This window comes from Phycodurus eques, chromosome 7, assembly GCF_024500275.1.
Source record: "Phycodurus eques isolate BA_2022a chromosome 7, UOR_Pequ_1.1, whole genome shotgun sequence".
Classification (NCBI taxonomy): domain Eukaryota; kingdom Metazoa; phylum Chordata; class Actinopteri; order Syngnathiformes; family Syngnathidae; genus Phycodurus; species Phycodurus eques.
The window spans coordinates 7,492,380-7,516,840 of NC_084531.1; the positions used below are offsets into that span (position 1 = coordinate 7,492,380).

At 41.7% G+C, this 24,461-nt stretch overlaps 1 protein-coding gene across 2 annotated transcripts in view; it reads left to right on the plus strand.

Annotated features, from left to right (window-relative positions):
* The window catches only part of sik3 (SIK family kinase 3), a 47,285-nt gene that overhangs the window by 20,152 nt on the left and 2,672 nt on the right, over window positions 1-24,461 (plus strand). Inside the window, exons 11-25 of one of the 2 annotated variants that reach the window (XM_061680788.1) lie at window positions 304-413; window positions 1,889-2,045; window positions 2,174-2,323; window positions 2,472-2,545; window positions 3,253-3,387; window positions 8,552-8,693; window positions 9,050-9,169; window positions 9,403-9,461; window positions 9,610-9,719; window positions 11,834-12,000; window positions 13,618-13,745; window positions 14,432-15,201; window positions 15,296-15,450; window positions 15,569-15,698; window positions 15,782-15,908. In XM_061680788.1, coding sequence (XP_061536772.1) covers window positions 304-413; window positions 1,889-2,045; window positions 2,174-2,323; window positions 2,472-2,545; window positions 3,253-3,387; window positions 8,552-8,693; window positions 9,050-9,169; window positions 9,403-9,461; window positions 9,610-9,719; window positions 11,834-12,000; window positions 13,618-13,745; window positions 14,432-15,201; window positions 15,296-15,450; window positions 15,569-15,698; window positions 15,782-15,903 — 2,529 coding nt within the window. In that variant the 3' untranslated portion in view covers window positions 15,904-15,908. The remainder of the gene's footprint in view (window positions 1-303; window positions 414-1,888; window positions 2,046-2,173; window positions 2,324-2,471; window positions 2,546-3,252; window positions 3,388-8,551; window positions 8,694-9,049; window positions 9,170-9,402; window positions 9,462-9,609; window positions 9,720-11,833; window positions 12,001-13,617; window positions 13,746-14,431; window positions 15,202-15,295; window positions 15,451-15,568; window positions 15,699-15,781; window positions 15,909-24,461) is intronic. The other variant, XM_061680787.1, reaches the window with a different exon arrangement.

Below are 24,461 nucleotides of genomic sequence, written 5' to 3' on the forward strand. Positions count from 1 at the left end.
ATATTTTAAGTAACTTGATCTTTCCTACTAAAAACCACAAATGAAGGCTTGCTTCTTAAGATGATATGGATCACTGATGTCATAAATAAGAAACTTAAACACCAGGCCTGCAAGCAGGTTAAGAACTGCAGTAAATTATACATATATTAGAACCCTGTTTTGAAATAAGGAACTTTACATGCACATTTAAAGTGAAGTCAAATCGAATAATACTGTTTATATGCCTTCAGAATCTTTCACACAAAGAATTAAAAACTGTGAAAGAGTGCAAATAATGATCAAATATGTATGTTTTTTGTTTAGCCGGACGGCAATATGGCGCTCGACAGTGATGAAGGTGAAGAGCCATCTCCTGAAGCCATGGCTCGGTACCTCTCAATGAGGCGGCACACCGTGGGTGTACCAGACCAAAGGTAACTAGGTGTGCTTTACATGATTAAAAGCATAAAAAAAGAGAAAAAGAAGACGGTTTAAAAAAAAAGAAAAAAATACAGCGCAAGAAAGATCAAAGTGGAAAATTGGAAATGCTCAATCATAAGCATGTGAAAAAATAATAGTTTTTAACCTGGATTTTAAAACATCGACACTTGGGGCTGACTTAACTTCTGTTGGCAACTTATTCTATGTGTGTTCAGCAGAGCAGCTAAATGCTGCATCACCATGTTTGCTTTGGACTCTGCTTCTCCACTATGTGACCTGTGTCCGTACTGGGTTTACATTTCATTAGCATTTCTTTAATGTATTAAGGACCTGAATCATTTATTGATTTATAGACCAGTGGCAGGACATTAAAGTCTATTCTAAAGCTGACTGGATCTCAGTGGAGAAACTTCAGAATTGGAGTAATATGTTCTTATCTCTTTGTTCTGGTCAGAACTAGAGCTGCAGCGTTCTAAATGAGTTGCAGCTGTTTAATGCTCTTTTGGGGGTCCTGTCAGAAGACCATTACAATAGTCAAGCCTACTTAAGATAAAAGCATGGATGAGCTTCTGGTCTGCTTGGCACATGCAAGCCTTCACTCTAGATATGTTCTTCAGCTGGTAGAAGGCTGTTTTAGTGATTGATATGACTGCTGAAAGTTAGCTCAGAATCCATCAGCACACCAAGGTTTCGGACTTGGTCTTTGGTTTTTAAAGAGATTGACTCCAGCTATTTACTAACAGCAATCCTCTTTTCCTTATTTCCAAAAATATTAGCTCAGTTTTGTTGTGGTTTAATTGAAGGAAGTTTTGGTTCATCCGATTATTTATTTCTATTGTGGTCATCTGGAGACAGGCTATAACTGCGTCTCATCTTAAGGTTCTGAAGAATTTGACCCAAGGATAGCATATACAGGATGAAAAGAAGGGTTCACACACCAGCCACCAAATTAAGTGCTGATTATCCTCGAAGTTTGGCTGTTGTACAAGACTTTTCCTTGCATTTTTCTTCTTGCAGAAAGCTAAAGGTTTTGAGCTAACACTGACTGGTATTTGGAACAAACCATAATTCCCTCCACCTTGTCTCAGGCCCCAGTTCCAGCTGAAGAAAAACAGCCCTGAAAGCATGAGCCATGATGCTGCCTGTTGGGCCAGTTTTTCTTAAGGTGGAGGTAATTTGAACAGTTTGAAATAGCAGTGTTAGCACGAAACCTTCAGGCTTCTGTTAGAAGAAAAAAAAATAATAATTAGGAAAAGCCTACTAGAACAACCAAACTTGATTCGGAGTTAATCAGAGGCAGTTTAAATGCTGGCAGGCGTACGAGGAGTCTTATTTAACAGATTTCCCCCAATTGTGCATTTTATGCTAAATTATAGTTCATAATTAAGTCATTCAAACAGATCTTGGTCTACCACGACGAAAGGGATTTAAAAAGCTGTTGACCCCTTATTTTACTATTCTATTGTAGGACTGAGATGCAAGAGGGCCTCCAGAAACTGCCACCGGGTTTCCCCCGGGGAGCAATGCCCCAGCCCCCTTTTCCTCCACTCATGCCTACAATGGGACAAATGCACACTCTCTTGCCAACGCAGAGCCTACAGCCCACACAGCAGTTAGAGTACAAGGTGCAGTAATTTAGATGTGGTTTAGAAGTTCCCTTAAGTCATCAGATAATTTGCAATACGCAGTCATGTCACAGCATTTATGAACCAAGATTAACTCACAGCTTTATTGATTTCTGTTCATACTTTAGGAGCAGTCTTTACTGCAACCACCCACTCTGCAGTTACTCAATGGCATGGGGCCCCTTGGTCGAAGAGCTTCCGATGGTGGTGCCAATATCCAACTGCATGCTCAGCTCCTGAAAAGACCTCGGGGGCCATCACCTCTTGTTACCAGTCCAGTAATTATTATTGTTATTCAAATTTATTATGATTATTATTATTATTAGTAGTAGTAGTATTTATTAATTAAAATGTATTCTTATTAATTAATAATAGTCCAATTCGTACAGTTAACAGACATTATAGTTGACTCTCTACCTCCCTTAGCACCCTATTCCTGCTGTTGCCCCGGTGGATGAAGAGGGATCAGATGGGGAACCAGATCAAGAAGCAGTACAAAGGTAACCAACTGTGACAGTTTTTGGTGGTGGGATACAGCGGTATATAGATACAGAGGTGCTGGCAAAATTAGATAGTGTGAGCGGCATGTTACCTTGACAGTTGTGACTGGTACAGGTTTTGTTTGTGCTGGAAACTTGGTCAAGGTAAAACCCTTCTTAACTTGTCCTCTTTGTACAGCAGTTACTATATCTTTTGCTGGTGGCCTGGGTTGCTGGGAGTCTGTCCCTCAAGGCTATTCTGCTTTTTCCTACGGGTGCTGGCCACTCTACTGTGGCACTCACACTGTCTCTGCTCCTTTTACCGTCGTGCAAGTGCCTTCCTCTCTGGCTCTCAACTCAATCAGCGAACACTTCCAGCCAAACGCTAAAGCCACCACTTCATCTGATTCCCCTGTCAGTACATACAAATTTAGACACTTTTCCACTCTTTCTCATCCAGCTTTGCTTACTCTAAGCTTGTAAAGCCTGTAAATTAAAAATCCTTACTCTGTTAATTGTGGTACTGTGTACAGTACTCATGAGCTTTAACATCTATTTGTGGTTTAATTTTCTTCAATTAGGCAAGATCTTATGATATCCCTTTTTGGCAGTGGTGGGAATGGGCGGGCTTTCCCCCTGTCTCTAGTAGCAAACGAGGGCAGTGAGCTGACCAGCACTGCTTCCTGTCTCCCACCCTCACCCCCATCCTCCCCCTCCCTGCGGCCCAGGTACCTGGCGAACCGCTGCAAGCGGCATACGACGCACGCACTCATGAGCACATCGCATGGCGATCCCTCGGCAGAGCCCCAGCGGTCACAAGTCCCCCGCCAGAGGGTGGGCTGGGCCCCTGACATACACACCCGGTGAGGGGACGCACCCACTCCGTGCTGTACTATGCACAAACGCACTAAAACTTACAGACTCTGCCATCCCAGTAGTAAAGAATAGCATTGCTGAAAATGACTGCACCTTTTCCGTCGAAAGATTATTTTTTTTTTTTAATGGAGGTGTTGGATGCGGAGTAAAGTATTGCTTCTTGTAGATTAAAAAATGTTACTTCATTACGTGTGTCATTTTGGAGCTTTTTTGCTGTTTGGTCTGGTTGATTTACAACAGACGTTCTCTCCCCTGTAAATCGTTTTCTTGATCTTGTTGGTCAAGAGTAGGCTTTACACGATCAGGATTTTTGGGAGCGATCAGCGAGTTTAAAAAAACGATCACAAGAGGGAGGAATGTGTCTATTCAAATTACCTGTTCATTTACTGTATATACAAAAAAATATTTTTACAATAAATAATATATCTTTGTTCCTCTATTTATGCCAGTGAGACATAATGAATGGTCTTCTATTCGATGTCAGGAAGTAAATACAGTAATTAATATATCCCCTTTTTGTGACATTTTTGTTTGGTGGTGTTCCGTGACATTTTTCAATTGTAAAATATGTTCCTTGGCTCCATAAAGGTTGGAAATCACTGCTCCAGTCAGATCGTGTATTCTAATCATTCAGATCAGACCAACATTACATGAAAGAAATAATGGGTGCTAACTTACTGTAATTAAATTACTTTATTTTTAATTAAATTACTTCACCCACACCGAAACCTTAGAGCATGATTCGACAGAACGGCAGCATGTTTACGTCCAACCGTTCGTGCTACCACTAGCTTGCTAGGCTACATAACATTTTATTGCCCGCTTGTGAGCCGTATCGTATTCAAAGCACGTGAACATACATCAAGCAAGCCTTAAACGAACGTCCTCTCCTGTCCTGTGACCACCAACACACATTTTCCCCCCTTTTGTCCTCATAATATAGTCGTCGTGATCCACTCTTGTTGTCGTCTCCACGGTAACAAGTGTATCCAGTCGCATTTGTGTTGACAAGATAAAGCCCAATGATCGTAAAAAACGGGATGCGGTGGTATTGGACTACAAGATTTTATTGCAGTAGTCTGACAGTGCAATCTTGAAAGATCACCGACGTTTTTTATTTTTTATTTTTTTTTTTTAAATAACTTCATAGGCCGTCAGATATTTACAGTACTACGTCAAAAGACGCCCAACAAGGATACAAATAAACTAGCTTTTGGATTCAAATATACTGTGCAAGCGGCGACGCGGAATTAATTTCTTTTGCGGAGCCGATCAATGACGTAATTTATCGGATCGGCGAATTATGACATTAAAGCCGATCATCATCCATCCATCCATTTTCTGAGCCGCTTCTCCTCACTAGGGTCGCGGGGGTGCTGGAGCTTATCCCAGCTGTCATCGGGCAGGAGGCGGGGTACACCTTGAACTGGTTGCCAGCCAATCGCAGGGCACATAGGAACAAACAACCATTCACACTCACAGTCATGCCTACGGGCAATTTAGAGTCTCCAATTCATGCGCCGATCATCATAAAATGCTAAATATTGGCCGATACCGATCATCCCGATCAAATCGGTGTAATGGAGATGGCTTTTTGTGGATATAAGCTGTTTTTGTCAACCCAACAGTGATACAGTGGGAGAAAAAAGCATGTGAATGCTTTGGAATTTATAAAATGTTTGCATAAATGTCATCTTTCATCTAAATCACAAGAATAAACAAACATAGCCTGCTTAAACTAATACCACACAAATGAATTTGTTTCCATATTTCTATTGAAAATAACAAACGTTCACAGGACACGGAAGAAAAAGTAATTAATTGAACCTCTAGGCTACGGTTTCTCCAAGAGCTAAGCAGAGTCAACTGTAAGCCAACCTGGAGTCCAGTCAATAAAACAAGGTTGGAGGTTTGGCTTAAAGCTGCTCTGGCAATTACAAAACACACACATCAGTTTAGAATTGTCTCCTGTCAAGACGCATTGCCTGATGTGTACCAAGCCTCGCTCAAAAGTGCTCTTAGAAGACCTACGATTAAGATTTTTTGACTTGTATAAAGCTGGAAAAGGTTACAAAAGTATCTCGAAAAGTCTTGATGTTCATCAGTCGACGGTGAGACAAATTGTCTATAAATGGAGAAAGTTCAGCACTGTTGCTTCTCCTCCAAGGAGTGGTCATCCTTTAAAATGACTCCTTGAGCTCAGTGCAGAATGCTCAATGAGGTAAACAAAAAAAGGACCCTATAGTGTCAGCTGAAGATTGGCAGAAATCACTAGCACATGCCACCATCTCTGTTGCCAAATCTACCATACGTAAAACATTAAATAAGAATAGGGTTCATGGGAGAACACCAATCACGAAGCGATTGCTGTCTTAAAAAAACATTGCTGCGTGTTTTGAAGATTGCTAAAGAGCACTTGGATATTCCAAGATCAGACTCCAGTTTATGACCAATTTACGCAGGAGAAGAAATTTCAAAGCGTTCACATACTTGGTCTTCCCACTATTTACCTGCTTCACAACAACCTAACTTTCCTTTCAGAATCCATATTTTAGTGGCATACTACAAAATACTCCCACAATTAAGAGCCATTGATTACAAATAAGATTTGAAGTACGCACACGAATGCACGCACACACACACACTCACACTCACACACACACATAAGATCATACAAACATTTTTACTCCTCAATGAAGGTTTTAGAAACAGCAACACTTCAAGATACAGAACTGAAATTCACAGCTCTGGTTGGGCATCGTACAGGGGTAAGGAATGTTTTGTCGCTCCTGACGAGTTCTTAGACACTCGGGCGAATTTCTGTTTTAATAAAAAATTTGGTCGGTGCCAACATCGACAGTTGAAGCAGAGTTAAAATAGGATTTTTCAAGCTTCAAACTTTTTTACCCCCCCCCCCCCCCCAACCGCTCCTACGCAAAGTTGATGAACAGTAGGCTAAAATCTGTTATGTGCGCCTGTGTCCATGTTTTGAGTTTTAAGCAAGGACCAATGCAAAGCAAGCATGTGTCTTCATTTTTAGCATTGTTTTCTGCATTAGCATTAAGAGTAATAGTTTTGATTGTTGGCAGCAGAAATGCACGTCAATAACCCATGCCGGATTTTAGCAGAGTAGCATTTTCCCGCATGCAATTTTATGGGTGTAAAAGTACATTGTTTCTCAAATGGTACAGTATACAGTGCCTCGAAAAAGTATTTATATACCCCTTGAACCTTTTCCACATTATGCCACCTTACAACCACAAAATTTATGTTTTTATTAAGATTTTATGTGATCAGAGAACACAAAGTAGCACATAATTGTAAGAAAGGAAATGATACACAGTTTTCAGAATTTTAAGAAAACAAAAATCTGAAAATGGTGGCGTGCATTTGTACTCAGCCCCGCATCAATATTTGTGGAGCCCTATTTCACTGCTACCAACTTTGCACATTAAGACTGAAATTTTTGCCCATTCTTCTTTGCAAAATAGCCCAAGCACAGCCAGGTTGGATGTCGAGCATCTGTGGACAGCACAGATGCTGAATGGGATTTAGGTCTGGAATTTGACTAGCGCGTTCTAACACATGAATATTCTTTGGCCAAACCTTTCCATTGTAGCTCTGGCTTTATGTTTAGAGTCGTTGTCTTGCTGGAAGATTGTCCGTCTCAAGTCTCTTGCAGCCGCCAACAGGTTTTCTTCCAGGATTGCCAAACTATTTATATTTTCCATCAACTCTGACCACCTTCCCTGTCCCTGCTGAAGAAAAGCATCCACACAGCATGATATTGCCACCATCATTTTTCGCAGTGGGGATGGTGTGTTCAGGGTGATGAGCGGTGTTAGTTTTCCACCACACACAGCATTTTGCATTTAGGCCAGTTCTCATTTGACCAAAGCACATTCTTCCACATGTTTGCGGTGTCCCCTACGTGGCTTGTGGAAAACTGCAAATGGGACTTTGTATGGCTTTTTTTCAACAATGGTTTGGGGGTGTGGATCAGTAGATAGAGCTGGTCGTTCGGTCACTGGTTCGAATCCCGGCTAAGACTATCCACATGTCGAAGTGTCCTTGGGCAAGACACTGAACCCTGAAAGCGCCTTGCACGGTAGCAGTTGCCCATTGGTGTATGAATGTGTGTGTGAGTGGGTGAATGTGAGGCTTTGGGCACTGTGATGGTGTAGATAAATTGCTATATAAGTGCAGTCCATTTACCATTCTTCTCACCACTCTTCTACTGTATAAAGGCCAGACTTGTGAAGTGTACAACTTGTAGCTGTCCTGTGTCAGATTGTCCCACCTGAGGTGTGGATTTCTGTAGCTCCTCCAGAATGACCATGGGCCTCTTGGCTGCTTCTCTGATCAATGCTCTTCTCGTTCGCTCTGTAAGTTCATTTGATGGCTATGTCTTGGTAGATTTGCAGTTGTGCCATACTTTTTCAATTTTTGGATGATTGATTGAACGATGCTCCTTGAGATGTTCAAAGCTTGAGATATTTTTTTTTTTGGATAGCCCAACCCTGCATTAAACTTCTCCACAACTTTATCCCTAACTTGTCTGACCTAACTGGTCTTGCTGTTATTCACCAGTGTTCTCTAAGAAACCACTGAGACCTTCACATAACAGGTGTATTTAAACTAAGATGGATGGATTGATGGAATGGATAAATTATACACAGGTGGGCAGTATTTACTTCTGAAGGCAATTGATTGCACTGGATTGTAATTATAGATATCAGAGACAGAGTACATGGTGCTTAGAATGGTGCAAAATGTATAATATACAGTGTATAACATTTACGTTCCGCTTAACAATTATGTGCTACTTTGTCTTTTTCCAAATAAAATCTCAAGAAAATACATTTAAGTTTGTAATTGTTAGGTCACAAAATGTGAACAGTTAAAGGGCTATAGTACTTTTTGAAGCCACTGTATATCCTGAAATTTCCAAATATAATTCTCTACTAATCTAATTGAGTGTTTTATGAATTATACCTAATTCTTTTTATTTGTCTGTTTGTGTCCATTGTCTTTGTCTGTGACTGAAAATGTTTGTGTCATTTATGTTATTTTGTTCCTGTGTGGCTGGTTTCTGTGTGTCTCTTGTGTGCTTGTACGGTTTGTTTTTGTTCGTTCTGGTCTGCTTCTCAGATCCAGCTATAAAGACTGTAACACACTTCATCTTCCTATGGAACGCTTCTCACCTGTCAGAAGGTTCTCTGACGGCGCTGCCACCATTCAAGCCTTCAAAACGCAGCTAGAGAACAGTAGCCTCATTAAGCAACTCAAGCAGGTAAATTTTACTGCCTTTATTGTGGGGGAATTATTTGCATTGCCAGTTTAAAATTAACTAATTTTTTTGTCTTATTTAACTGACAGAGGTTACGCTAGATCTTTTATTTTGAATGCCAAGTGTTCCCAAACTTGGGGCTAAATTTGTTGACTAACCTCATGCAATAGAATGCTTAGTTTTGGAAACTGAATAAGTAGTGTCCCCTCAGAGTGCAATTACAGACAGATTTCGTCTTACAGTAAACTGCTATGCTACCATGCCAACATTCCGTCGATAGTTTAGAAGAAAGCACTTGAATTGTCCCTGGTTTCTACTCTGTAAATGTGGTGATTACTAATTGTCTGATTCTTTTGCAGGAGTGTGAGCAGCTCCAGAAAATGTATGCGGCCCAGCAGGATGAGCGATTTCTGGAACACACCCAGCAACAGCATATCCTCTACCAGCAAGAGCAACAAATCCTCCACCAGCAAATCCAGGTATGCACTACGTCCTTCTACTGAGTCATGTCTTTGTAGACAAGAATGGCATCTCAACACCAGCATTTAATACAACAAAGGCACACGTCTCTAAATTCCTCTGCAAGCAAAAACAAAAATAAGGGGATGAAACAATTTTTTCTTTTTCCCACTCACTGGACAACTTACAGCTCTTACATCGCCACATGAAAACGCCCTCACAAAATCAAATATTGCAAAATTATTCTCTACAGGGTCTGTCCTTAGGCCATGGAGAGAGTCAGCCCAGTCACCTAACCCACCAGCTTCAGAGGTAAAGTATGGACAAGTGCACATACTGTGGCCCTACTATGCAACCAGTGAACAGTGAACTTGATACTGTGGTACAGAGCTCTCGATAGAAGTGTTGCATAATTATTGTATCTCGCTTCTCTGCTACTCCCTCTCCTGTCCTCCTTCAGGTTGCGTATCCAGCCGTCCAGCCCTCCGCCAACACATCCGAGCAACCACCTCTTCAGACAGCCAAATCAGAGTTCTCCGCCTGGCTCTGCAGGCATAATGCAAGGGCATGGTTAGTCATACTACTTTACTTGATTACCATAATTTTCCATATTTATGACAATCTTGGTACTGCTGTATGGAGTACATTACACTATATCCAAAAATGTCGAAGCCCATGTGAGTGTGCCCTTAATTCTCAATTATTATTGTGCGCTTGCAATCTGTGTGACGAGGGGACACAAAGAGAGACATTGCTATTTTGGAATCAGAACGATTATACAGTACCCTCCAAAGGTATTGGAACGGCAAGGTCAATTCCTTTGTTTTTGTTAGATACTGAAGATATTTGGGTTTCAGATCAAAAGATGGATATGAGACAAAAGCCCAGAATTCCAGCTTTTATTTCATGGTAGTTACATCTAGATGTGTAAAACAACTCAGGACAGAGCACCTTTTGTTTGAATCCACCCACTTATCAAGGGAGAAAAACTATTGGAATAGACATTATTAAGTTAACTTAAAGTTAACCTTACTTGCAATAACTGCATCAAGCCTGCGAACCATTGACTTCACCAGACTGTTGCATTCTTCATTTGAAATGCTTTTCCAGGCCTTTACTGCAGCCACTTGCAGTTCTTGTTTGTTTCTGGGGGTTTCTCCCTTCAGTCTCCTCTTCAGGAGGTAAAATGCATGCTCTATTTGATTAAGGTGCAGTGATTGATTTTTACCCCTGATGAAGTCCTATGTTCTGTTGGCAGTGTCTTTTGGGTCATTGTCTTGTTGCATGATGAAGCGTCTCCTGATAAATTTGAATGTATTTTTCTGTAAATTGCCAGACAAAATGGTTTTGTATACTTCAGAATAGATTTTACTGCTAGAATCATGAGTTACATCATCAATAAAGACTAGTGAGCCCGTTTCCAGAAGCAGCCATGCAACCCCAAGCCATGACATTACTTCTACCATGCTTCACCGATGAGCTTGTGTGTTTTGGATCATAAGCAGATTCTTTCCTTCTACATACTTTGGCCTTTCCATCACTTTGATAGAGGTTAATCTTGGTTTCATCAGTCCATAAAACTTTGTTCCAAAGCTTTTGTGGCTCATCTCTGTACTTCTTTGCAAAATCCAACCTGGCCTTCTGATTCTTTTTGCTGATTAGTGGTTTGCTGTCCTGTATATTTCTTCACTCGAAGTCTCCAACAGTGGATTGTGATACCTTCACCCCTGCCTTCTGGAGGTTGACAGTGATGTCACTGAGTATAGTCTTTGGGTGTTTCTTCACAGCTCTAACAATGTTGCTGTCATCAACTGCCGTTGATACCCTTGGCCGACCTGTTCGATGTCTGTTGCTCAATGCATCAGTAGTTTCTTTCTTTTTCAGGACATTCCAAATTGTCGTATTGGCTGTGCCCAATGTTTGTGCAATAGCTCTGATCTTTTTTCCTTCATCTTCAAAATGATTTGCTTTTCTCCCATAGACAGCTCTCTGGTCTTCATGTTTGCTTCACAGCAAATTCAGTTTTCACAGGTGAAACCCAAAGCCAAAAACAAGCACTATCTAATGTTTAAGCAATCAATCTAAAATGCAACACCTGAGCAATTACAACCCCAATTCCAATGAAGTTGGGACGTTGTGTTATATATTTGAACACACAAATGTGTGTTCAAATGTATAACAATGAGTCTAAACTTTTCAAAATCTCAGATAAACTAATAAATTGCACAACATGATGGCGCTTTGAGGTCCTATTCGGAAAAATGTCAGGTTCGAGACTATGGCAGAATGGCAAGCGAGACCCAATCACAAGCGTCGGTCGGCTTTAGAAGGAGGAAGTGATATAGGGGAAAAAAATCTGCGCTTTGGCGACGATTTTTCAAAGGTAAACTGAAAGTGTAATCATGGAAATTTCCAAAAGCAACTATAAATTAATTCCACATTTCTCCCAATAATGTAACAGATTACAATTATGTAAATTTTGTAATTAAGTTACGTAAATCGTTACATGTAATTCGTTATTCCCCAGCACTATTGCTAGTCTATGACCATGCATTGTTGGTTATCATCTGTAACTATACGGTCCTCAAGGATTAGTCTAAGAGTCTTCCCTTGTTAAGATTTTCTGTATATCTCTGTTCTGTATGAAATTTTATAACAACTGATTTTGTTCTCGCCCTCCCTAGGTCCATCCTCAGTACCATATCAACATGGCTCTCCTTCACTCTACCAGGGCCAGAGTGGGAGCCCACCTCCCACAAGCCTTCCAAGAGTGTCTATGCCAGCCAATCAGCAGTCAACGTCTGTACACCCTTCTGTCCCATTAGCTCAGGGTGTACCTCAACAGCAGCAAGTGAGGTTTTTAATAGTTGAATATAGTTATATAACCGTAAAAATTTACTATGAGCCGCAATTAAGAAAACAAAAAAAAACAATGCATCATAAGGTATGTTCACTAGGGTTGGGCATCATTTGAATTGGAGCGATTCCGGTCCCGATTCCTGTACCTCATTTCGGTTCCGGTTCCAAGCGATTCTCGATTCTGATTCTTTTAGGGGGCTGGGTCAAAAAAGTCTGCATGGTTTAAATAAAAGTTGTCCAAATTATGAACATCCATTTTCTTAACAACCCGCGGCATAGACTAAAATGAACATTTGACTCTGAATACTTTATAATCAGTATCAATATCAAACCTATGAACTAAAAGGCACAACTAATTGTTCCAATTGTTCCAATTCCAAAACCAGTTGACTTTATATTCAGCTAAAAGTTAAATATAGCATTGTTAAAATAGTTATTTGGGACTGTTTTTTCACGTCAAATGGTTTATATCTGCAAGTTTGAACTTGACTTCCTGTTTTAAGCTTGTAGCCTTTAATTTTGAAGGGTACACACCGGAACTCAGCATTTTGGCACAAAAAGTAACTTCACATGGCATTTTTTATTTTTTAGAATGGATGGAACAAAATGCTATAAAACGTTGATTCCTTTACTTACCCACTGATGAGGCACAAGTTTAGTGTTTGTGATATGGCGGGACAACGTTTATGTGAATTTTGTCGCAATTAATTAAAGAAGAAGAATCACCTTTATTGTCATCAACATGCATGTATGCACTCGATATTTGTTCTCTGCATTTTACCCATCACAGTGAACACACACTTGTTACTGGAACAGACTGGAGCGCCCGGGGAGCAGTTCAGGGTATCAGTGTCTTGCTCAAGGTCACCACAGCCGTGAGTCCGGGGGATGTTGGCGGATGAGAGTTGAGTTCACTGAAACTCCGTGCGGTGTAGGCTGAGGCTCGGAGCGGGACTTGGGAGGGAATGCGTCAGACGCTACACATTGTGAAAGCCTCCTTCGCACAATATAATCTTATTCCAAGTATTGCACTGAGGCAACTTGCTATTAATGTTAACAAAGTTAAGACACACTTTTGTTCACCACTGCCACCGTCGGGCACAAGCACGCCTTTGTTCTTCTTCGTTGGTTTTCGCCGCTTCTTCATCGGTTTTCGACACTTCTTCAGGATCAGCGGACAAGGCATCGAAACTAGGAACCGAAACTTTTAAATTTGAACGATTGCGGTTCTCGAAGCCCAACCCTAATGTTTACACTGCAGGTCAATTATGATCACCCCCAAACACCCTCATCAAGCCTGTGACCTTCTTTAACAAACAACTATTACTTTTGCAAAAAACATGGCAGTAAGACATACAAATACATCCAACAACCAACAAAACTCACATGGCATATATTCTCTAAACTCTATGGAAACAATCCGAACCACACAGTAAGTGTAATATGTGCAGCTTCAAATTTAGTGGGTGTGTCTTGTATACTGTATCGTGTGCTCTGTAGACCGTACTTTATGGTACTTAGTTTTGCCTTTGCCTTGTTGTTTTCTGAATTTAATCCACTTGTGATCGTGTCTACTGATATAAAGTAACCAAATGTCTAATTTATGCAGGTGACAATTCAGGTACAGGAAGTGGAATTAGGAGGTGGGCCACAAAGACAGAGCAGTTTTTTGTCTGCACCATGTGGACACAGAGTTCTTGGGAAGCAGCTGAGTGCAGATAATGCAGAATCACACAGGTGACTTGAATCTTTCTGTGCAGTGACTATCAAAAGCCTACAATGCCAAACGACTCTCAGTATTCTACTTCACAACATATCATGACCACAGGTCTTTGAATGGACTCATTCCATTTCATTTCACAGGACCTCTGTTTTACAAGTTTGGAACTGTTTTTGTTTAATTGATATTCATGAGCACCATTTTAACTTTACCATAACATTGTCACTTAGGGTAAACATTTTATATATAAGTACAGGTCACAAGGACATTAGTTACTATCACTGACAAAACAGTCATTGGAAAAGCCTCATGGACATTGATCAGATGACAACAACAGCGCTTGCTCCACCTCCATGTATCTGGTGAGTGGATGCATAGAATGTGCTGCGGCAGCACATATAGAGGTGTCAATAGTTTCAGTAGGAGATATGTATTGTGCTCCTAACATTCACACCCCTGTTCTGCCTTCAATGGGAGAATGTGTAACCAACCTTGCATAAATCCAAAGGCTTACCAAGAAATCCTCCTTTGGAAAGAGACATATTTTTCTCAGTGAAGGCTTGAGTGTGGACAAGGTCCTCATGTATTTTGAGATCTTCCCATGTTGAGTGATGTAGTAACCTGCTCCACATTCTTCAACCATAGTAAAAGAAAATTGCATGCAAAGGGTTGATGTAATGTTCCTTTTCCTTTGTTCTTCCAGTCGTAGCCTTGGACGTTTCACATCAGCGTATGACCAGGCCCAGTTCAATCCCCACCTTTTTTCTGGTAACGCAGCCACTCGGGGAGCCCCTGGAGTTCTGGGCTCTTATAGCCCTTACATGCAGGGGGCCTCTCTCAACGTACCGGGCTTGGAGGGTTACCAGAGTGGGGCTTTGGGAACCGGGACTTATGGCACCCCGTCAGCACTACAGCAAGCGTTACTCTCTCCAACTCCACTGGACTATCGTCCCGCACAACAGCATGTCACACCCACTTTGCAGGGGCTCCTGTCCCCCCGCCACTCTTTAACAGGCCATGCAGATCCTCGGTTACCGCCACAGGACCTGGCCGCACTGCTGAAGCGGCAGAGCCCCCGCTCATGCCCTGCACCCCCAACACCACCCAGCAGTACAACACCAGAATACGGAGAGATGCTACTTCTGCGCCAGCTGAGCCAGGGTGAGAGTTTGGAACCACAGCCACCTCAAGCCTCCCCGGTAAGCAAACACTACCACCACCTTCTCCAGATCCGACCGCCAGAAGTCCAGCCCCAACAACACTCTGTCCAAGCACCTTGTCCCAACTTGCCCCACTCGGAAAGCATGGAGGAAGATGAGGTACCATCTGGTTACCACCATACACAAGAGGGCCTGCTGGCCAAAGCAGGAGAAGGTCATGAGCTCCTGGGTCCTCCCAGAGGCAGCACCCCTCCCTACAATTCCCCTACTCACAGACGTGGCTATATCAGTTTGAGTCCTCCAGCAACTAGAGGTTGGTTAATCCAGCACTTATTGGAGTATTTAGCATAATTTTCCCCCAGCATTAAGATTACCATGAGTTTATACATCCAATATTTTATTATCAGACTCTGAACATGTCGAGTCCAGACAAACGGGGCAAGCCATGGAGGTGCCTGATCATAATGGCTTGGGCTATTCACGAGGTCAGCAAGGAGAAGCTTACAGGTCCCGAGGACATCTTCAGCGCCACCACACCATCCAGACCTGTGATGATGCATATGTGAGTGACGATACACTATTCACACTACGGGGGAGAAATATTGAATTGGAAGTTTTCAAGATTCATGTTCAGTATCGTTTCATTTTCCTGTGTTTGATGAATGGAAATTTCTGTCCAGGACCAGTCGGAGCCCATGTCTGGGATGAGTCTGTTGGCTGGGAAGGCGCTAAGTTCCGCTCGTATGTCAGATATTCTCAGCCAGACGTCAGTGTCAGGAAGCCAGCAGCTGCACCAGCGGGAAGAGTCAGGTCAGCAATTAAAATGCAATTAGCTAAATAGCTCTTGACTTTAAAACAATCCATAGCAGCAATAAAATGTCTATTTCAAGCAGTATGTGACGTTGAAGGGGAGCTCCACGCGGCGACCTGCTATCCCTCTTCCTGCACCACTGATATGCTTCTCACCTATAAGCCCCCTGACCTGCAGTACAGCATGGAGCAGGCTGGAGTCTAGCAATGGTACGTAATCATTTCATCAGGCCAGGTACAATATTTGATAACTGATTCAAAATGATTCTGTTATGCACGAGGACAACAATTTTGAAATGCAATTAAATTGTTTATTTAAAGTACTTGGTTCATTTAAAATAAACAGTTGTGAATTAGGCTTTACACGATCAGGATTTTTGGGGCCGATCACCAATCAGCGAGTTTAAAAAAACGATCACATGATGGAGGAATGTGTCTATTTAAATGACCTGTTCATTTACTGTATATACTTGTGTACTTAATTGCTCCAAAAATTATATTTACAATAAATAATGTATCTTTTTTCCTCTATTTATGCCAGTGAGGCATAGTAACAGACAGAACAAATTAATTCTATTAGATGGTAGGAAGTAAATACAGTAATTAATGTATCCACCTTTTGTGACATTTTTGTTTGTTGGTGTGCCGTGAGATTTTTCAATTGTAAAATATGTTCCTTGGCTCTATAAAGTTGGAAATCACTGCTCTAGTCAGATCGTGTATTCTAATCACTCAGGTCAAACCAACATTACAACATGACAGAAATAATGGGTGCTAACTTACTGTAATTAAATGACTTTCTTTTAATTAAATTACTTCACCCACACCGAAACTTTAGAGCATGATTCGACAGAATGGCAGCATGTTTACGTACAACCGTTCATGCTACGACTAGCTTGCTAGGCTACATAACATTTTATTGCCTGCTTGTGAGCCATATCGTATTCAAAGTACGTGAACATACCTCAAGCAGGCCTTAAACGAACGTCCTCTCCTGTCCTGAGCACCGGTGACCACCAACACACGTTTTCCCCCCATTTTGTCCTCATAATATAGTCGGCGCGATCCACTCTTGTTGTCGTCTCCACGGTAACAAGTGTATCCAGTCGCATTTGTGTTGACAAGATAAAGCCCAATGATCGTAAAAAACAGGATGCGGTGGTATTGGACTACAAGATTTTATTGCAGTAGTCTGACAGTGCAATCTTGAAAGAGCAAATTTCTCTTGTCGTCTGATCACAAGGGCATTATGTCTCAGACGTGTTGTCTGTTCCACACCGCCGACGTTTATTTTATTTTTTTTAAAATAACTTTATTATTAACTTTATTATATTTACAGGACTACGCCTAAAGACACGCGACAAGGCTAAAAATAAACTAGCTTTTGGATTAAAATATACTGTGCACGTTGGCGACGCAGAGTAAATGTCTTTTGCGGAGCTCATCAGCATAAGACGCTGATTATCGGCCGATACCGATAAGGGTGATCAAATCAGTGTAAAGTCTATTGAGAATCTATGTGTAAAATGCCACCTCACAAACTAACCAATTTATGACAATGAATGTACTTATGAGTGAGGATAGAAAATACATGACATAACAGCCACAGTCACGAGACTATTCTGAGAGGGTTCCAGTCGGCCTTAGAAAAGCATTAACACTTTTACATAAATTTTCACCAAGATGAAACGTCACAAAATGCAAATATCCCACTGGCAATACAATTGCACGGCATGTCAAAATGTTTGCTAAAACAATTAGTGTATGCTACTCTTAATTTTCTAATCTTTAGCTTTGTTAAAACATGCCCACATATGAGAAGAATACTGTGTGCAAAAAACTTTAAATAATTGAAGCTTAAGGGTTTCAAGCAGCATCTAAATTGCCTCTGACATAACGTGCACATATGTCCTGATCATTTGATTGTGCATTCGGCATAACAACACAGAGATATTTGTACTTTGTGACACAACTGAGAACAGAATCATCATGATAAATACAGTAACAGGTTTGATGTTGTGCTTAAAGGTTTTTAGCTTCATTAAACTGAATGCAGTATTATACTCATGGTCATATTTAACACATTATTCAACAAGGGACTGCAGACATTTACTGGACGGGGAAATGATAACAAGATCAATATACAGCAAATGATTCACTACTTTGTGGCCAACTTTACACACGATATTCAATTCTGGAAGTTGGTCCCTCAGTTGGTCAACTTGGTCAGAAAATAACAATATTATTATTATTATATGGCAATATTCCTCCTTGTCTTATCCCATTGGAATGATGTCATTTAACAACACCTCACACAAACTGTGTGGTCTGAAATATACCAATATACACAGCAAAGGTCTCACCAGTATTGGTGGAACCACACAATCTACAGGTTACTTGAATAATCCCCATTGGTTAATGGTCAAATGCTTTACAGGCATTCATAGGACAGATGGGGCTATTGTGAGAATAATAGTAATCCATAATCTCTTTCAGAATAAGAATACACTGGTCAGTTTTGTAATTTACCTTAAAGGTAAATTAATACTCTGAAGTGTACAGATACTGTTCCATTATCTCAGACACCTTAGGCCAGGGGTGTCAAACTCATTTTTGTCGCGGGCCACATTGTAGTTATGGCTTCCCTCGGAGGGCCGTTATGACTGTGAACCCATGTAAAATATTGTCTCATATAATTGAGTATACTTCATAATATGATGGATAACTAGTTTTAAAATCAGAAGCCAATAAAAAAAATTCACTATTATTACATTTATTCCAAAAAGGTGATTGTAACATAAAAGACTTGCAATATCTCAACATTATACAAGTAAAGACAAAAATGTTGGTATTTTCACAAGAAACATGAAGTCAACACATGATTTGCATTCGCGGGCCACATAAAATGTTGCGGGCCGGATCTGGCCCCCGGGCCACCAGTTTGACACCTTTGTCTTAGGCCTCCCTCACACAGAGCAACGCGGCCGAACCCGACTGAGCTGTCGCGCAGCGTACGGAGTTCTGTGACTAGTTCTGATATTTTGCTGCGATTCAAAACTTGAATCACAGATTAACAGTGATGCAACACGCTAAAGTAACGCCACGGCCAATCAAAAACGCCATCGTGTCACGAGCTTTCACAACAGAAAAACCTTTCCTGCCGTGTTGTTTTCATCAACAATTACACAATTATTCTTTTGACTGCCCATTCATGACGACAATTTGACGGTGACGAGCTTTACATGGTTCTTTGATGACTAAATCAGGACGAGACGTATGCGCTTATTCATTGACGAGTGGATGAAAATGTTAGTGGGTGTTATGTCAGACGTTCAAAATGCACGCTCACCACACGGCAATCGCAAAAATGGAATGGGAGCTGGAAAGTCAGTGTACACGTCTCACAGTCCAGCGAAGAGAAAGCGGTGCGCAGAGCAGGTTGTAAATAGTGTGTCGCAGTTAAGAATCAGAGTCAGAATCATCCACCAGAGATGTGACTACAATTTCAAGACAAAATTGGCAGCATGTTACAATGAAATTGTAAGTTAACTGTTTAAGAAGTTAATGGCAAGAGCGAAGAAGCTGTTGGAATGTCTTCTTGTACTAGTTTGCATTGTTCGATAGCGCCTACCTGAGGGAAGGAGCTGGAAGAGGTGGTGACCAGGATGTGGAAGGTCCATGAGGATTTTGCATGCAATCTTGTCTTAGTTCTGACAGCGTGTAAGTTCTCAAGGTTAGACAGGGGTGTGCCGACAATTTTTTCAGCAGTTTTGATTGTCCGTTGTGATGGATGAACACAGGACTGATTTGATGGCTGCTGTGTAGAACTGCTTCAGCAACTCCTGTGGCAGGCCGTGCTTCTCAGAAGCCGGAGGAAGTACATCCTCTGCTGAGCCTTTTTGAGGATGGAGTTGATGTTAGTCTCCCACTCACTTCAGGTCCTGAGAGACTCTAATTCCCTGGAACCTGATCTCGACTGTTGACACAGAGCAGTTGGACAGCGTGCGGGGCAGCTGTGGCGAAGGATGCCTCCTGAAGTCCACGATCATGTCTACAGTCTTGAGCGTGTTCAAGTTATGTCGGCCGCACCAGAGCTCCAGCCGCTCCACTTCCTGTCTATACGCAAACTCGTCACCGTCTTTGATGAGATCAATGACTGTGGTGTCGTCTGCAAACTTCAAATTTGACAGCCGTGTACTTTGAGGTGGACTCGTTGTTTCGTGTAGAGCGAGAAGAGCAGCGGAGAGAGGACACATCCTTGGAGCGCACCGTTGCTGGTGGTGCGTGTAGATGAGGTGTGTGTCCCAGCCTCACCTGCTGTGTCTTCCCCGTCACGAAGCTTTAAATCCACTGGCAGAGGGAAGGCTAGACGGTGAGCTGGAGAAGCTGCGACGATCTTGAGATGGTCCAGTATGAGGCATTCAAAGGACTTCATGACCACAGATGTCATTCAGACCCGAGATTGCAGGTATCTTGGGGAATGGGATGATTGTGGAGCGTTTGAAACAAGATGGTACCTCGCACAGTTCCAGAGAGCTATTGAAGATCTGTGTGAAGACTGGAGCGAGCTCATCCGCACAGATTTAAGGCTTCTTTATACTCGCGCGGACGGCGACCCCGCTGACGTCACTACAGCTGTCCGACGCGTAGTTTGCCTTTATACTCGAGCGCAGCCCACCAAAATGTCCTGCACTTCACCTCTAAGTTGGGGGTGTCGCTAAGGTATTGTCTGCTAGAACAAATGGACCTAGATGACCACATGATACGTTTAATTTTGCTGCAAAATCGATCGAGATGGCGGCGGCGTAGATGGGATGTAGAGGGGGCACGCTAATACGAACCAATCACGAGAGATGATCTCCACGGCGTTCGACGCGCAGCACCAATTTTTGCTGTGTGTGCATCAAGCTACACAGAGGGGCCGCGTGGGCCAATTCGTCGGTCACATGATGCAATGCAGGCGTTGTCGGCCGTGCAAGCCGAGAGGATAAAGAGTCCTACAAGGCCTGGGCCTGCCGCTTTGTTGATCTTTTGTTGTTTGTAGATACATCTCACATCCTGTCCGTGGATGGTCAACGCAGGAGGGGGAGTCAGAGGTGTGATGGTGGTGGTCAGTGGTGCAGCTGGGTGGGTGTGAGGTGTGAAAGTGTCCTTTTCAAATCTGCAGTAGAAGGTCGCCAGCTAGTATTTTTGTTCTCAGCTTAGAGGGATGGTCGCTTGTAATTAGTTAGCGATTGTAATCCACGGCAGTCGTTAGTGGTAAACTGTTTTTCTAGCTTTACTGCATAATTTCTCTTTGCAATGTTCATCTCTATAATCAGCTGATTTCTAGCGCAATTATACAGGGCTCTATCCCCACTTTGATAGGCGTCCTCTTTAGCCTTTAGCCATTTCTTGTTGATATAGAAGCATATCCCACCGCCTTTTGTTTTCCCTGATAACTCTGTGACGCGGTCTGCCCAGTGTAGTTGGAAGCCCGGAAGCATTACGGCACCATCGGGGACGTGTTCACAAAGCCATGTCTCCGTGAAGCTCAGGGCGGCAGAACGTCCGAAGTCTTTACTGGTCTTTGTGAGAAGGTGAAGCTCGTTCATTTTGTTTGGGAGGGAGCGTAGATTCGCGAGGTGACTCAACGGGAGCGGCATTCGGAATCCTCTCTTACGGAGCTTAACCTGGATTCCGGCACATTTCCCCCTTCGTCGCCTTTGCCTCCATGCTCCGTACACCACAGCCCCCGCCCCGGTAAGTAACTCAGAGAAAAAAATGCGGATTTGTGAAAGTTGGTGAAAGAAAGTCAGGGGTAGACTCCTTAAAGTTTAGCAAGTCTTCCCTTGTGTAAGTCGCGTAATGTCTCCAAAGACGAACGAAAAACACAAAAACATAGACAATGCTAGAGAGCACATAACAGAGGCAACCACACGGTTAAGCGCCATCTTGAAGCAAGCGAGAGATCTACGGTATGACCCGACAAGTGTGCTAAAGCGTTGGAAGAGTGTGTGTTCTTTCCGAGTGTGCGTCCATGAGAGGTAAGTGGACCGCCAGTTCAGTTTTACTTTTAATATTAGTTTATTGGGGAATTTTAAGTCCTACATTAGCTTAATGAATGATTCCATTTGTACCGGTTTTGTCACAATTTAATGTGCCTTTATTTCTTTGGTGTACCTTCAGTTTGTCACTGTACCTTTATTTCTCTTTATTTTAGAGGCCACAGACACACAAAATACAGACCCCACGCTCTGGGAGATGACGTCACGCATCTCAACATTTGTTTTATGTGGTATCGTTCAATATCATTGTGTTTAAATTTTGCAGTAAATTCTGAAGGCTTGAAGCTGACCCTGGCACCATTCAGCTACTGCTTCGCCTGTCAGCACACAGTGTAAACAAAGCTAATCACGTGCCATCACGTGCCATATATGCACTATGAAAATGATGGTCAAATCACGTTAGGAGGCTCACCATCAAAATTTAACCGTTGCTATGGACTGCAATCAAAGCACATAAGCCAATTTACACTCATTGGTGGGGACATAATGTGACTAAACGACCATGGCAGGGGCGGTGCTAGAGGGGTGGTGGCCGTGGACCCAAGATAGAAGGGCAAGCCACCCCACTGGCCAAGCTGGCAGCCACCTCCCAAGTGTGTTGGGAATAACCAGGAAAATAATATCCTGTTATTTCCCCCATTGACGATCGGTTTTCACAAGGGAAAAACTACAGTGCATGCATGTCATTCATATCTTGTGAGACCACATTAAAAAGGTTTAGATGCTTTTTGTTATGCCACCACAGAAGGTTACTAGTTAATAAAAAAAATGATGGCTAACCCTGACTATGGAACTGAGTTACTAAATTTCGGTTGAGTTCCAGTGGGAAAAATCTTTTTTGAAATACAAACAAATTGGCGGTCGAGTGTTGTAGGTATTGTAGACCAACCTTTGAGTTTCCAATGTACATTACTTTACTCTATATCCTTTTGTCTGGGTTTAGGTATCACCTTTGCTTTACACTTGTTGCCCCTCAGGTTTTTTTTTTTAAACATCCCCTTCCATCAGTTTTTCTGTTTAATTTTGATCATCTTTGATGTCCGTTTATCGGGTTTGCATGATAATTTTGGTTGGAAATGCCTAAAATGTCCTGCTTAAATTGCGCCACTTGTATGCTCCCGCACCTCGTGGGTCGTAGGCAATGGTGTGCTGTGAAGCGGCCACGGTCCCCACCACAAGTCACTGCGGCTGGTTCCTTTGATTTTTTATTTTATTTTTTTCAATCTCTTCCTTGTTTTACTCTCCTTTCCAGGGGCCACGGTACCCAGCGTAACACCCGTTCCTCATTACTATCATTCTTAAGCACAATTCACCAAGCTCATCATTCGCTCCCACTGATTTGAACCTGCCTGAATGATCATTGCTGGTGACAATGAATGCAAGCTTTGCTATTCCATCCACCACTGTTACATCATGAATATAGTTTAAAGTATTGTTGTAAAACACACCATATGTATAAATTATAAAGAGTGTTTTTAGTATTTTCTGGTTTGGTCGCTTAAAAAAGGAAAATGCCCTATTTTCGTTCAGCTGAGTTGAGTGACCGTGTAGCGAACATGAATTGCACAGGTACTTTAATCTTAATTGGCAACTACCGTAATTTCTCATGTATAATGCGCATTTTTTACCCCCAAAAAATGTCAAAAGTCAATAGTGCGGATTATACACGGGTATAGGAGAAAATGAAAAAGACTTTCACATTTTATAAATGTATGCCGCCATCTAGAGGTTATGAAAAAGCTGTACACTTTCATTCTAGTATGCCACCAAGAGGTTATGAAAAAGGTGTAGACGACACTTTCATTCCAACACGACAGGCGTACATATGACTGCATATATGTAGAATTGTGCTCATAAGTTAATACCCAGGCAGAATTTGTGAAATGTTTTTATTTTTTTTATAAATATGACTGATGACTGAACAGCAACCATCATTCTTTTCTTTATGGTTATGTTTTGTTTCATGATCATGCTTTTCTGAAATGTGTGACAGTTTAATTTGAATCACATTAAAATACAACTAAATGTGTTTTGCCTGGTCCTTCATGTTTTCTTAAAATAATTGTATACATCTTACAAATTCTGCCTGGGTAATCAAACATATGAGCACAACTCTGTGTTTTCTCATTTACTAAATAAAAGTAGGGCTGTGAATTTCAAAATGTGAACAAGTAAATACAAATAAAGTACTATGTGTTCAAATAAAAGTGCTTAACTTAAGAATCATTCTTTGAAAAAACTAACAAGATACAGACCATACTTCATGTTTTGATCATATGGGTAGAAGCAAAATCATGCATTATACATAGGTTGAAGGGTCTTCCAGAATTTTGAGGTCAACTTTGGGGGTGCGCATTATACATGGATGCGCATTATACACGAGAAATTACGGTACATAAAAGTTTCAGTGATTTCATATCTACCCATTTTGCAATCCTTATGCCGTTTATTGACTTTTGCATTCAATCTACATAGATTCAGAATTTATACCATCTCACACACTCATTTTGACTTGTGCATGCATAAACCAGTAGAAAAAAATTTAATCTGATGAAAGGGGAACTTTAAAGAACCGACAAAGCCCTTGGATATGAATGTATAAAATCTTAACTCTCTCTGGAAAGTTGCAATCCTGATACATGATGTCTAACAACGAGCTATGAAATGGCACCATTATATGCTTGGGGTTAAAGCACAAATCAATTCTTTCCTTGTT